At 34.4% G+C, this 15961-nt stretch overlaps 1 protein-coding gene across 1 annotated transcript in view; it reads right to left on the bottom strand.

Moving 5' to 3' along the window:
• The window catches only part of fzr (fizzy and cell division cycle 20 related), a 51773-nt gene that overhangs the window by 8918 nt on the left and 26894 nt on the right, over window positions 1-15961 (bottom strand). The window contains exon 2 of the mRNA XM_013311628.1: window positions 11357-11622. Within this exon, the coding sequence (XP_013167082.1) occupies window positions 11357-11622 (266 nt within the window). The remainder of the gene's footprint in view (window positions 1-11356; window positions 11623-15961) is intronic.

Raw genomic sequence — 15961 nt, 5'->3', positions numbered from 1 at the left:
GTACAAGAACATTTTAAGTCATTAAACGCGAGTCACGTTATTCGCTTATAAAAATACAGTCGTATTTAGCTTCGGGTTAGCTACGAACTCCAGTTAAAAGCTTCTCAAGTGTCTAAAAAACATAATGAACATGGTACACTTAGAGACAAGAGAGGAAACTCTGTAATAAGTGTTATAGCTGGTCAAACATAGCGTGACCATCGTAATCTTTGGTTACACTTGTGGTGTTGTTGAACAATATCTATACTACAAATTGCCAACTTCCTGAGATGTGATTGCCTTATTCACGTCTAATAGACAAAAAGCAAGTTGAATAGACCGCACAATGGCACAATCGGTGACGATGACACCAACGTCTAGACCGCAACGCGATGTTACCACCGCAAACGATGAGAAATCGACCGCTAAAGAAAAATAGCACTATTGAATAAAAATGTCTTCAATCGATATAATAAATAGCTTAAATTCAATGCTCATTTCGAATTACTCGCATTAAATTTAATGAAAAGTTATCAAATGTAGAAACTTTATCAAATTCCGTATACTAATGGTAACACGCATAAGCAGAATAGAATCATAAATGACTTACAAGATTAGATATGACCAGACAAAATGCATTACGAGAATATAAAGTAATGACACGACAAAGCTTTAAGAAAAGGTAAAAGAAAAATTTTAATACGTCCCAAACCACAATGATGTAAGATGAATGAGCAATCAGAATCAAAGTTCGACGACCTCACACGGCAGACGCATAAAAAGCTAAAAATCCACCACCTAGTGACTAGATCAGAGATAACAGATTGATTGGCGCTATAAATGAATGGCACATTTTGTGACCTGGATGGTTCCGTAAGCGGGTCACGTTGTAAGTGTTGCAATAAAAAATATACCAATGCAGATGTTCTCAAGACAAATCCTAGCCGCACGTTACGAAGAGAATACCAAATCTAAAACACGGAACTCGTTTTCAAATTAAACAAAACTTTTACGTCGCATACAAACAATGATAATGAATTCAAACGGCTGAGACGGACATAAGTCATCGGCGACTTGCATATTAGCATAGAAGAATGCCATTCGAATCTTATTCAAACACGATTCTTTATTTGGACGAGTCGCGTATCAGCGCACGAAAAACGTCATCACACTTTGAGGTTGGCGACCCCGTCTTATCACAGCTTCCGTATTACTTAATACTTTCCCAATGTCCCTGAATCGATTACATCACTTACTTGTTGTTCCTTCAATGTCGCTTCTATCATAATAATAACAATACCTAATGACGTGCTCATAAATATTAGTGTAGCCAATCGACTCACATTATTGCAAAACTGATTTCATTTAACATTAGATTTTTATATTCTCAGAGTAATGAATTTACTCATATCAAGATAACGTACATTTACAGTATTGTCAACCCTATCGGGCCTCGGCAATAAAAAGCCTTCACAAACAATGAGGCTGTGTAAATAGTCGGAAAAAAATTAAGGCCACGTAGATGAGTCTCGCAAAAATTCCCCCGCGTGCCAGTAGATGTTGTTTCTGTAAACAAGACTGAGTGAACACGGATGGCCACTTCAGGTGACCGGGCACCGGATGATGACACGGGAGCCACACTAAGTAGATTCAAACAGGTTGTTTACCTTCCAATATTTAATTTAAGTAAATAACTGCAAATAATTTAGCGCTTAGGAAAAATACGAAATTTTATAGGAAAAGATCTGAACGTTGGTCATAAAAATGCAAATATAGTATGCAAGTTCATCCAGATTTTTACAGCGAATATTGGTTGGTAATCTAAAACGTCCGATCGTCAAATATCCAATTAATTATCAGAAGAAATATCTCATAAAATTATAGTCGTCTAACTTATTTATAGCTTGCATATTAAGATTTCTTTGACAAGTTTACAACAATTTATGGTCTTAGTCTCCATGTGCAATGTTACAAATAAAACTCGATTACGAAGCATATTCTGTACTAGTTTTTTGCGATATAAATAACAATAGTGACAAATGAACGAATATCTAGATGCAAACCGTACCAGGCACGTGTCATACTGGCATGAACCATTCCAATATCATAGGTATAAAGCCACGTAATGCCGCAAATGTCAACACTTTGACTATCGGATAACATTGGTGACATCTGGATTTCAATCACTGTTAACGTCAACGAAAGAGATTAAAGAGTATTGATTTAAAAATAATAGAATGAATAATTCAAGTAATTATAAAAACAATGAGTGATAGATAATCATGAGTCGACATAAAATCGATGTAATTAAAGAAAAATATAAATCGTAATGTCTTTGGAAATGTATAAGATGATCTACACAATCGAAACGTGACTATGCAGCATTTCGGAGGACAATCTAAGACATGATCTAGATTACAAAAACACAACGGCAGCCAGCCACAGGCCGTAAGTCCAAAAACAACCAACAAAGAAATCGATTTCATGAACACGAAAAAAAGAATGCATTCATAGAAACGAACGATGTAAAAGTTACGAATCATCCCCTGGCAATGACCGTGAGTCTAGACTAAACTTTTGAATCTGTTTTGGCTGTTGAACGAGGAACATAAAAAACATGATAATGAAATTTTGATGAGCAAATACAAATTATCGGTACGGTATGTTATTTTGAAAGGTTTTTATCATTGATCACTCTTAAGTGTTGCTTTCCAGATACTTTAAGAGGTTTTAATGTATGCTAACGTTTGAAGTAATTACTGTATTTATTCATCAGTAGCTAAGTGATGTTACATCGGTTTTTGTTCTACTTTTAACTATCGAGTTGAGATCGCACTTACCTCGACTCGCACGGTCACGCTCATTGACTCCGTAAACCATTATTCGAATCGATTTCCTTGCAAAATATCCTTTCTCATAGGAACCTTACATTTAACAGGTATACCGTGAAAAGATTACATTTAGAAACAGTTAAATTTTCCATGATAGCAGTTAACAATTTGCATTAGTACCCGATTAGGGCCACGATAGCTCTTTGCAGCGCTGCAAAAATACGACACGGTGTACATTTCGTGCGTTGAAAATTTCAATCACGGATCCGGTGTCGACTCTCTCGAGAGGATTAATAAAAACGAGGCAGTTTATCCGATGCGATACTAACGGACCAATGAACCCTGGGATCACACGCATCATTGAAATGCGCGGCCGAAAAATTCGTAAATTGCAAAACGTCTAGACTTTTATCCGTTCAAGGACTCCTGACAAAAAGCATTAGATGTGAGCGCGACGTGCGATTCGTCGCGCCCGCGTCATTTATAATTGCAGCCGCTATCGGCGCGCGCACTTATTTCGCTCTTTAACTTCATTACGAGTGCGAATTGAATTCAAATGTTACAGAACTTAATCTCACCTTTTTGTTATTATTAATTAATCCTCGATCTCATCAAGTTGATATGATTTTTATTAATCGATTTAGACGGTAATTGAGAGTTGATTTAGCGACGAATATGCAAAGGATGGTGGGGGGAAGTACAGAAAAAAGACAGACACGTGTTGATAACCTGCAGTTTTTGTTACAGTCATTACCGAAGATGTTTTAAAGTTAGATTATTTAAAACACAAAGATCTTTTTAGGTAGGCTTAGGAAGTATAAAAATATGATGAGACGAACATGGAATTTTTGAAATAAAAGGTAATAAGGAATTCTACAGAACCATGCAATTTTTGCAAATCAAAATATTCAAAAATTTAGAATATATTTAAATTGTTAATTGCATTGTATTAAAATTAATCACGTATATATTGTGAAGATTTATTAAATCCGGCACCGAAACAATGTGTCATTTGCTTAGAAATCATTCCACAAATCGATCGTAAGCAAAGTTAAAATCAATTGTTGCGACCAAAAATGTTGCAAGAATTAATAAATTACAATACATGAAAGAAGTTGTTTTAGGATTCAATGTATGCACCGACAGCTATAGTGTTTATATGACAAGTGTTGAGAATTGAGTCAGAAATGCCAATGCATTGTAAAAACGTATACAAATTTGTATTCAGCACTTAGAGCACTTGTAATACTGTGGGTGGCACTTGTACGACAGATATAGAATTTCATGAATAGTTTTAATAGTTTTTTTTCTGTATATTTCGGATTTACTACACTTTCCACGATTGCACAGAGTAACCGATGCACAGAGTGAATATAACATTAATTTAATTTTGATATAGCCTGACAAATACAATAAACAGATATCACAAGCATTTATAAAGTTAATTTACAAAAGGAAATAAAACCTTTTATATAATTTACAATTACGTCCCAGTCGGGCGATATATTTTGTCACGTGTCAGTCCAAAAGTTACAGTGACTGTATTTTTGTAAATACCAACTTGGTTTGAATACTTAAAAAGTCAATGAACTCAAGTTGCACGATCTATTTTTTTTACATTTTTATACGAGCTGTTGTTAACGTATGCAAGAGTAAACTGATTACTTGTACTTGTTACTCATTTTTTTTCAGTAAGCTATAAAGTTTGACATTCATTGACATTTCTGACAGGGTCAAGATCAACTGTGAGTCAAGATTAAGGTTAGGTATCTTTTATTAACGTTTCCATAAATTTGATTCATAGTTTTTATTTAATTAGAAAGAAGTTTATATGAGGACAAATTTATCCATCAACTAGTTGTCGCCCGCGACTCCGTCCGCGCGATATTAAAGAAAAGACATAATTAGAGGCCTATGTGTTCTCCCATTATGTTCTATATGTATGACAAATATTATCGAGATCTGTTTAGTCGTGAGATCCATCCATCCATCTAAACATTCGCATTTATATTATTAGTAAGAAGTATGATTTATTTTTTTATAATAATACTTTCCGTTGGTAAATCGTAAAGTGAAGATCCGAAGTGAGTTCTGGCGTACTGAAAATAGCTTTCCCGATATAGTTTAGAGGCGGAGCGGATACACGGCTAAATATTTACTCAGTATCTCATTAATTGCTGCTGCTAACCATCAAGTTAATTTATAAATAACTACAACGAACGCCTACAAATCGGATATCCCATTTAATTAACCATGTATAACGCACTAGTTTAATACTTTCCAATATGTATTACAAGCAAAGTAAAAATTCCTTAAAAAAGCTATTAACTTCATCAATAAAATCGTGTGTGTGTTGAATTCAACCAAAGTTATGCTTAATATTTTTTTTAAATCGTGAGCACGCGATTGGCAGCTTGCCAATTCAAAATAATTTCATATTTTAATGAACATGTTGCTACAAACGACCTATCACCTCCGACATGAAGCCAAGCACGGCAACTCCGACATATTAACTTAGAGTTACCAAGCACGGCAACTTTTCTATTAACTTATGTCGACACTCGGCAGCCAAATGGCAATCAACACCGCAGACTGACGTGAGGCTAATGCATTTCGATGTTCGAATCAATAAAAAAAAACACTAATTAAGAGAAACGCGAATGAACGCGGCTATACATTCGGTGTTTTTTTTTTATTCTTTTTAATTTAATCAATACTGATTTTTTTACGGATACTACATTGAATCGTTTTCTTCTTTTTTTTATTTTATTTCCTTTGCGTCTTGATGAAATACTTTTTAGTTAATTCATTTAATTAAATTCAACTTTTGTAACATAACTGTATTTTTTCGATAACCCTTATATTCATTTTAATTTATTTTCCTGAAATATATCTCTACAACTATCTTAAATATCATCATAATCATCATCAACCTGCCCTTATCCCTCCAGAGAGTCGGAACAGTATGTACTACTCCTCCATACATCTCTATCGCCCATCATATCTGATCCCACACAATCCATCCATACTTTCTTAAGTCTCTCTCTACCTTTGTATCTACATTTAATCTCATTACTTTTTACTTAAATATCTCCAACTTAAAACTCAACTTCCATTGATATTTCCTCAAAGCAATAGTACAAAAAATATTGAAATTGCAAGCTGCAGAGAGCAAGTGTTAATAAGGCTAATTGTGTTAGAAGCGTGCTCTAAAATTATAACCTTTTAATCATTTCCGGTTATTAGATCTATAATGAAACAATAGACAGTACTTTGTATTTCCTTGTAAGAGAAAGATAGGAAGGGGATATGGATTTGGCGGAGGAGGGGACCATAGGAATAGCAAATATCTTCTTTCTATGAATTCTTTCCCGTGTCGATTAAAGGCAACACAACTTACACAAACTATATAAAAAGTGGATTAGTACTGTTTTCTTTAGGAATTTAAGATAGGTAATAAACTATTGCTTTACTTTTGGATAATGACTAAATGATTTCGAATTAAAGCTAACTGCAAATAATTTTTTAAAGTCAAGGAAATTAATAACATACCCATGTGTAAGAGAACAAATGCATCACAATACTTATTGACAAGCTCATTCAGTATTATAAATGAACACAGTAAGCAAATAAATTATTACAACACAAGCACACTTAGCTACATTATTTAAATATCACCCAGAGTCACAAATAACACATAAATATACTAAAATAATAACCAATACAGTTAGATCGTCGGACTTGAAATTAAAAAAAAAACTCGGAAACATATTATTAATATTGTAAAACTATTCGCATCATGTTTTTTGTGTACATTTTAAAAATGGAAAGACAAATTTTATATGGCAAGGCGACAAAAGACTGCGTTTCTAATATGCAAAAAAAAAAACAAGTTTTAGCTGAGACGTGTTAAAAATCACATTTGTCATACCCTATCTATTAAAAAATTATTTATCGGATTAAGGTATATGCATTCCATACATCAAGATAGTGAAATCTACAGCTAGACCAGGCTAAGTTTAAATTTTTAGTGTTCCGTACCTCGAAAGGAAACGGAACTGTCCGTATGTCTGTCACGATCCATTTTCTTAGGAATGCGTGGAAGTATCAAGTTCATGTCTACTATCACTTGGAGCTGTTAAAAAAAAATCAAACTTCTAAGCCAACGTAATCAAAGCATATAGCCGTTTATGCCGCATATTTTCGACACTAGCATGATAATCTTGTACGGAACACTCGGTGCGCAAGTCCGACTCGCACCTGGCCAGTTTTTTCCTTTTCATCATTCTAAGGACATAGATCGGGCAAAGGAACGTTAGCTAGCACCATTGATAGACCAATGCCGAGCCCTCTGCCACACTATCCAGCGAACATTCACAAGCTTTACCTCTGGACTAAAGGTCTTAGGAATGTAGAAAGGACTACGAATCATTGGACTTTGTTTAGAGCTTTAATAACAATAAAAACAAAAACATAAATAAAAGTATTGTCATCGTAAAATACTTTAATTTAAATGTCATCAAGAAACGCAACCGCAATCCGGCACATCTTTGAGACACGTTCAATATTTGGACATGAATCGTAAAACTTTACACAAACATCGCCGCAAAACAATCAATATTCTTAACGTTTGAACGTAAAATTTCAATAATTTATTATTTTAGGTCGTTGTCACTGAATGATGTCAGACAGGCGGACAGACAAATGACTGGACAGATATTAACTTGCCAATGTTGATGGTGGAAAAAAAACAATGGCATTGTATCGAACGTGTAATGGACGTACGAAAAAAGATGCACGGATATTTATAAATATTCAAAATAAAAAGAAATAAATTTGCATTCTCTATAAAAATTAGCATAAAATGTTTCGCGTTCGTTCTATTAGCGCATCCTCATTGTCACCGTCCCGCTAAACGCCTCGTCCGCGATAATTGACACACAAAGGTTATTTTTGCACCGAAACTGCGGGCTATTTAACTGAACGTTCAGTTTGATTAGCGTTAACTCGCTTATTGATTCAAAGCAGGGCTACACAAACTGTGGTCCGCAAACATAAGTTTAAATCTCCGCTATTTAAAGATGATTGATGTTTATTCAAGAAATTTTATCCAGAATTACGTGTTAAACATTACACGCGCAAGTGGATATGCTCTCGATGTCATAAATGAAAAATAATTACTATCAAATTTGAATCCCAAGCACTTACAGCACCACAGCTAAAGTTCGGCACTTTCCAAATAATTTAATGCGGACCACTTGCCAAAATAGATTAGTGACCCCTGATTTTAAAGTGCTAATCTTATATGATGATGAAATATGTACAAAGGGATTGAGAAACTAACACAGCTACTATTAGAATTAGAAAAAAATATCAGTACATAGAGAATATCAAAGCTTAACTGCCGACCGACATATATCAATTACAAGACTATTTAAAATTAAGACTTCGCTAAGCACTTTTAAACAAAACACACCGTAAATCGCTGATCAGCCTACAATTGGCTTTTACGTCACCGAAGGCATCGATATTTGATACAAAATCGTTCTCATATTACACAATCGAAGCGCGAACTTCATCAGTATCATCAAAACAAAAGCAAGCCGCCTTGACAATGAAAATTACTGTACATCATTATTTTCGTAATCAATGGTTCCATTCTGTGTTTAATTTAAAATCTTACTTATATAAAAGCAATGTTTAGATGGATGTTTGATTGAAGAGCTGGACCATGGATCTTGCTGAGATTTGACATAGATGTAGAACATAGTCTGTAAGAACACATAGGCTACTTAAGTTTGTTTTAATTCCACGTGGACGGTACCACGGGCGACTAGTTAATTAATATTTTTGGAATCAAAGCAAGCTAACTCTTTAACTCACTTCACAAGTTGATTAACTTCAGAGGTTATTAAACTTTTTGTACGAGTACTACACGAGGTAACAGAACAGTACCGGTGCATGCGTGATCGAATGAGATGTTCACATTTATTGCAGCTTATTCCAAGCATAAATATGACTTCCTGTGTCAGAAATATGCCAATCATGTCAATGTTTATGCACCATAAAAAACAAACGTCATGCAAAATACGGCCGTCACTTACGTAAGGGAACGCGTGTACGAATATGTAAAAAAAAATTAAAAAAGAAAACCGCTTGCACCTTCGCATCACATTTACATTACGCGCTAATTATGTTTGCATTGGCAATTCAATCTCTCGGAATCGGAAACGTTAATTAAAAAAACAAATTGACGAAAATAAAATGGTTCGCAGAAGACAGGAGACGTCAGACGGTATCCGAGGATACAAAATTGTGTCCCATTCAATCTGAACGATACTGATATAAAAGGTTCAATTTTACTGCAGTATCACCTCCGTAGTAAATCTCGGCTTCAAACGATACAAACAAAAGCGAATCTGGGCGAAGGCATCCTTGCAACCTGATAATTTAAATGAGGGTCGAAAATTTTCACTTTCAAAGTGCCGGTCCTCCAAATAAAAAAGGAATACCCACGGTCATTGACCTGTATGATAGAAAAAGTTGAGCAAAAGTGCATCAAAATAAATACGAGGCAATAAAGATATTATAGTGATCTCAAATTCACACATAGTCGTTTGACCCTAAAATAAAATCGTGTAAAACTCGCTCGATTTAAGCTTTTATTTTTTAGAATCGATATTTCTGATAATATCGATTTGAGATTCAGCTCAAGTTACATTCATTACTTTAAAAAATGCTTAAAAACACGGACAATAATAAACTTAATATTGTCGGGGTTAAAAAGGTCATACTCAATTCGTATGATCATTACGGATCAGTGAATTAATTTCAAATCACTAAAAAGATAAGTTTAGTGGAATTCCGGTTGTAAGTGGACTAAACATTCTGTAAAGTAGATCGGAACCAAAGAGTATAAGTATTGCAAAGTGGTTTTATTACACGTATAAAGAAGTGCACTAATATCTCTTAAATAACTCATCAAATTGTAAAAAATACTGCTTTTACACGCGAGTGATACGGCCATAAATAAAATGCAGGCATCAAAAGCCGGTCCCTGACATTCGGCATTCAAATCTCGAAACGAAATTTATCGTCGCGACTTTTTGATGCGCGCCAGGGTATAAATTAAAATTTTAACAAAAAACTGTGCGCTTTGCCAATTGGTGAAAAACGTGCAAATTGCTAATTATTTTTTATTCGTTTTATTGGTTGCGAGCCAAAATTGAGGTGCAATTAGACACAGCCAAATATGCACACTGGTATGGCATATCGGTCGCTTTTTTCAACATTTTCGATAAAAGGTGTTAATTAAACATGCAATTCTATTTGCTAGTGTTTGTGTGCGTGTTTGTTTGCGTTTGTGTGTGTGTTTGTGTGTGTGTAACAATGCCAAATTGGATAGAGATAAATATCCAAGGATCAATCAAAGATCCGAAAACTAAAAATATTTTTACGCAAAAGGTCAAATAAAATATTTTCAAGTATCTTAACAAAACGAATAGATTTGAATTGATATTTTTAAATTGAAACAACAGCATTTTTGTATTCACTATAATTTTATGCCATCATCATAAAATGGAGTAAGTGGAACGTTTGAAATCGTTGTACAAAGACCCCGATGTATATGTCATAAATCTATGAACGAACCAACTTTGATGGATATCGTTCCTAATTACTTTCTGCACCAAATCAAATACCGGAATGGAATTAAGGCAAAAATGCAAATTTTATCACAAACAGCCGCTACTAATTATAAGGATTTTCTAAAATTTAGAATATTCATTAAATGGCAGAATAAAAGTTACGATTATATCAAAGTTTTACTGCACCAAATGCAATATAAAATTAATGACTATCCGAATACATAAATCAATGGGACCATCAATATTGTCATCGCACAACTAATTTTACAGACGCTATCTTGCGTCGAAACTAAGATATCACGTCACATAATAATTTAAGATAGAATCAACTTGTTTGTCTCTTTATACAATCTTTCACGCGTTAATAAGAGCATTGTTTATTATTAATTGTGTTTTGACACGCAGTCAACTCCCATAACCAACGCATCATACAACTCAATATCTTTATATTATAATGGAACTGGTATGAACATTAACAAAACACGATCAGTCCATATAGTCAGCAATATCTATGTATAAAAAAAAATCAATTGCCGTTCGTTAGTCTCGCTAAAACTCGAGAAAGAATGAACGGATTTATCTTATCTTGGTCTTGAAATGTTCAAGGAGGTCTAGGGAAGGTTTGAAAGATGTGAAAATTTCAAATAATTGCAGGAAAAACCCCTAAAAACAGCCCTTTTCTTTTCCCATATAAACGGCTGAATGGATCTCGCTGAAACTCGGCATAGATGTAGAACATAATATGGAAGAACACATAGGCTAATAATTTTTATGTTTTTTAGCTAGTCGTGTATAAAAATCCTTGGTTGACTTTACAATTATGTGGTTGTTAAAGTGACTATGTTCAGACCAGAATAGTTGGTAAGTTTGTAGTATAGTTAATAGCTATAAAATTCTTACCTCTGCACTATGCACGGGTGCTCTGAATTTGAAGACTCGGGGCGAGTACGATAACGCAGCAGTGGCAGCGGAAGCCAGCTGAACAGCACCCAGTGCTGCTCTACTTTCGCATGCCGGACCCCGTAACTCGTCTATCTCCGCGCCAAGGAGCTCGTTCCGGAGTAGACAGGTGTAGGCGAGGTGCTCTCGCCCGCCAGTGCCGTCGTTAGCGGCGCCTTCAGCCCGCGCCTTCTTTGCCGGCTGGTTCTCTGTGCCTCGACGTATAGCTGCAATGGAAACCTTACTTTAATTAAGTATACTAAGATTTAGTACTTATTCATGTTATATTTGGTTTGTTTTCGTCAAACAATGATGAGTCGAAAATAAATTTAATTGTAACTAATTGGAGGAAAATAATAATTGAATATAATCATCCATATATCATATATTTACAAGGATGTTAAGCAAAAACAATAACACCTAATATATGTATTTACAAAATTAAATTTCCATTAGTATTTTAAGGTAAACCACTGAAATGACTAAATTTACGTAAATACCAGACAGTTGTTACAAACAATGTTATCTAATATGACACTGTTTTTCAGCTTTGCTTATTTACATAAAAAAGTTATCAAGATTAACACATTCAATGCTACTACGACTTTCAAATATAAAAGTGTATTTGCAGGAAGAGTCGGCGAGACTGAATGTAATACGTATCTTACTCTAGAACAGTCTTTCCCAAAGTAGGCAACGCCCCCTTTTGGGCGCTGCAGGTCTCAAGTTGCGGGTTATAGTAAAAGTTTCGTTTAGAATTCTCCGTTAATATACATATATAGGTCACAATAATTCATTAATTTAATTTGAAGTTATCGTGGTATTTAAATATGTGAAAATATGGGGGCGCTAAAAAAATATTTATTCTCAAAGTGGGCAGTAGACGAAATAAGTTTGGGAACCACTGCTCTAGGATTATGAAAAGGTAGACGTAACGCTTAGAAAGCGTTACTATCTTACAATGATCATAAATTGACATGTCTGGATATAGCATGGCATTAATGCGTAAGCGCGTCGACTAGCCAGATGGTGGCGCGTGCCGTTTGATTCATTGGTACAACATTTATCTTTACGTGATATATATTCACTGTCACCATCATTTCAAATAGTTACCATCAACACTATTTCTTCCTGTCTAAATGTAAATTCTTTTAATGACGATTTCTTCACAATTTATCCTACTCATATTGACATAAATATGTTTATCCCGATTTCAAATGTTCTTAGTCTTTGTAATACAAAGCTTTATAAACCTTGCTCTCATTATAGTTTTGGTATCAAATTAATTAATTACATGTTAGCTTAATATCTGCGAATAATCTCCAATATAATTTGAAATATGCACGTTAAAAAAATGATGATATTTCCATAATTTCAAACATTATTTTATTCAAAGCAATCAATAAAAAGGTCTTATTTATTAATGTCTTTAATTCCTAAGATTAAAAAAAAATCATTTCTAAAAAGCAATGACAATTACAGACAAAATCCTTGGCAACTTAATAATACTGCAATTAAAGCAAGCCATATAAGAATTAAAAAAAAATCCAAATAACAATTTATAAATATCAATCACAATCACAACGCGTTGATTCGCCGACAACTGCGGGAGACATTGCCAAAAATACAATATCTGAAGGAACGGCCCACCACTAAAGTTCATCGAGCATTCGACCGGTGAATCACTGCAAAGTCAAAGTATTGCTGATTCATACGACTAGTTACCGGAGCTAAGGCTTTACAAATAAAAAACAATACGTAAACGGGATAGACGGGAGAAATGTGTAGCACATTCCAATCCTTGAATCTAACGGTTAGCTTGTGTTACACCAACAATATTGTTTTCTCTATTTCATTCTTTGGAAAAGAGAGATGACAATATATTCGTCATCTTGTTTGTTGTTTGCGCAGTTCTATTAGCTATTATCACATGGCATATCATAACGATATCACAAGAATGTTATGGATTGAAGCCATGTTACATTGCAGTCTTTCCCAAAGTGGGCGATAACGGCCCCTTGTGGGCGCTGCAGGTTTCAAGTTGCGGGTTATAGTAAAAGTTTCGTTTAGACTTCGCCGTTAATATACATATATAGGTCAAAATAATTAATTAATTTAATTTGAAGTTAAAGTGGTTTTTAAATATGTGAAAATATGGGGGCACTAAAAAATATTTTTACTCAAAGTGGGCAGTAGACAAAATAAGTTTGTGTACCACTGCATTAAAGCGATGTAACATAATATATGCAACTGCAATCACAAGATGTAACATACATCTCGTTCTATTAATTACGAACTCCTGTCTCACAACGAGCCTGGCCTATTTATAAAGACAGTGAGACAATGTCCAATGCAGTGCGCATAGTATATGTGTTTGTTCCTTACTATTTGCATGTTCTTATCTTATTCTATGTTAGATCAGAACGTCAACATTCAACTTCCAATTAAATGTAATGTTCTGCCTTACTTGCATCGTAACCCAACCAATTGTCCCTGTTCTCCCCATCCTAGTCTCTTCACACTCATAAACCTAAAAATCTTTTAATTTTTTAAATGACTCTAGCCTAAAATATTTCAATAATATTCAGATTTTGTAGAAATTAAATACAACATTTTTCCATATATCTCGTTTATTTCCTATTATTATAGCTTATGTCATGAAAATAACCCAGCTAGAAAGATTTTCAAAAACAAACACAGACGGGCGTGGTTGTATGAATCAGAATATTGAATTTGTATTGTTCTCAATCTAGACTTAGGTTGAGTATAAAGTCTAGACATTTTTATGAAATATTCAATACGTAAGTAAATAATGGTAGCAGATGCCTTCAAAGATATAATAGAAGCCGTGCATGAGCATAGGATAGTTGAACCCGTCCCGTTACTGGGATAAAAAACCATTTCCTGGTTTCATCGCGTCTATGGGACTTCGTAGCAATAACGGCGCTAAGTGACAGGTGTTTTATTAAATCTTATAAGCAAGTAAATTTACTTAGATAACTAAGTATTGATAGTGCACTATGACAAGGTTCCAGCACCGATAAATACCTATTGATTTCCGGTATAATGACCGAGGACTATACACACTTCCGGAAGTCTCTTTTGTATTCTTAATTCAACTTTTTATAAATAATATTTATTACATATAACATCTAACATAACTTTTTATTTTACAGTTTTCTTAATTAATTCTTCACGTTAAAGGTTATTTAAAATGAAACATATTATGTAATGTTTTTTATACATATTTTAGTGTATTCACGAATTAAATTTAGAACTTTCAAGTTAAGAATTAAAACGCAATGCAAAAACAATTACTTGTCACGATTCCATACAATCGTTATTCGGGGCACGTTCCACGAATCGAGCGCTAACAAAACGTATGCAGATTTTGAACAAACGGACAAATAAATTCTAATAAAATGCAACGAGCATTATTGCTTATTTTTCCACCAACGAAACATCTGTACAGAAAATATACAATTGTCTTAAGGACAATCATAATGAAAATAATTATGGAAGAAGAATTTCTTCAATTAAAATCTAAAACGCAATTAAAACCGATGCAGCGTTGCGGAATCAATCTGACATAATATAAACCACTCGCCTGTTAGATATGTTATGTTGGCGTTATGCTAATACATAAAGACAAGACGCACAACCGGTATACACCCACATGTCAGTTCAATGCTGTCCATTATATCAGATGTACAATAATTATGCTATTTTCACACGAGGGCAGTACTAGGACAACGCAGTACTATGTTTTAATTCACTTCATATTTTACAATAGTAGTACTGTGCTACTCTACTGTGGTACCTTCGTGTGAAACTAACTAGGACATAACTCATAACGCCCAGCAGAGTGCATGCGCGGAATAAATGCGCGCCGACCCGCGTTCGCTTCTAAGAATTTTCCGCATAGATTTTCCACCGCAATTACGCATAATCGAATGCGCATGAATAGTTCATGAGCGAGAAATCGATTTCGTGAAACGATCTTATCTCAAAACAATCGCATAAGGAACTTACTTATCCTATTACGGGACTTTAAAGTTACATTGCCTAGTGTACTGATAATAATTTTTAACTAAACTGGCCAACTCTGCCCGAGCAGAATAAAAAAAAACATAATTAACCTATCTGTTCTTCCAGACTATGTGGCATACATATACTATATGTATGCCAAATATCATTGAAATCCGTTAAGCCGTGCTGAAGATACCTTCAAACTAACATCCATCCATCTAAACATTCGCATTTATAATATTAGTAAGAAGTAAGATTGAGATAGAGTTACATTTAATTTAACAACCATCTTACTCTATTAACTGTTAATAAATTCCTCAGTAACACCGTGACGGATAATTTCAAACAGACTACCTTCAGCTATCTCCAACACTTAAACATCTTTAACCGTGAAATAAATCAAGGTTACATAAACGTATTTAAAAGTCGAGCCAAGATTTAGGTCAACGCACTCCGCCAGCGACCGGACATCGGAAGCGCGCACCGAAATTGCATTACAATACGACAGAACGGAATAAATAATATACCATTAGTTGC

This window comes from Papilio xuthus, unplaced genomic scaffold, assembly GCF_000836235.2.
Source record: "Papilio xuthus unplaced genomic scaffold, Pxut_1.1 DF827680.1, whole genome shotgun sequence".
Classification (NCBI taxonomy): Eukaryota; Metazoa; Arthropoda; class Insecta; order Lepidoptera; family Papilionidae; genus Papilio; species Papilio xuthus.
The sequence above is the reverse complement of the archived record's forward strand: the minus strand, read 5'-3'. Positions and strand labels throughout refer to the sequence as shown.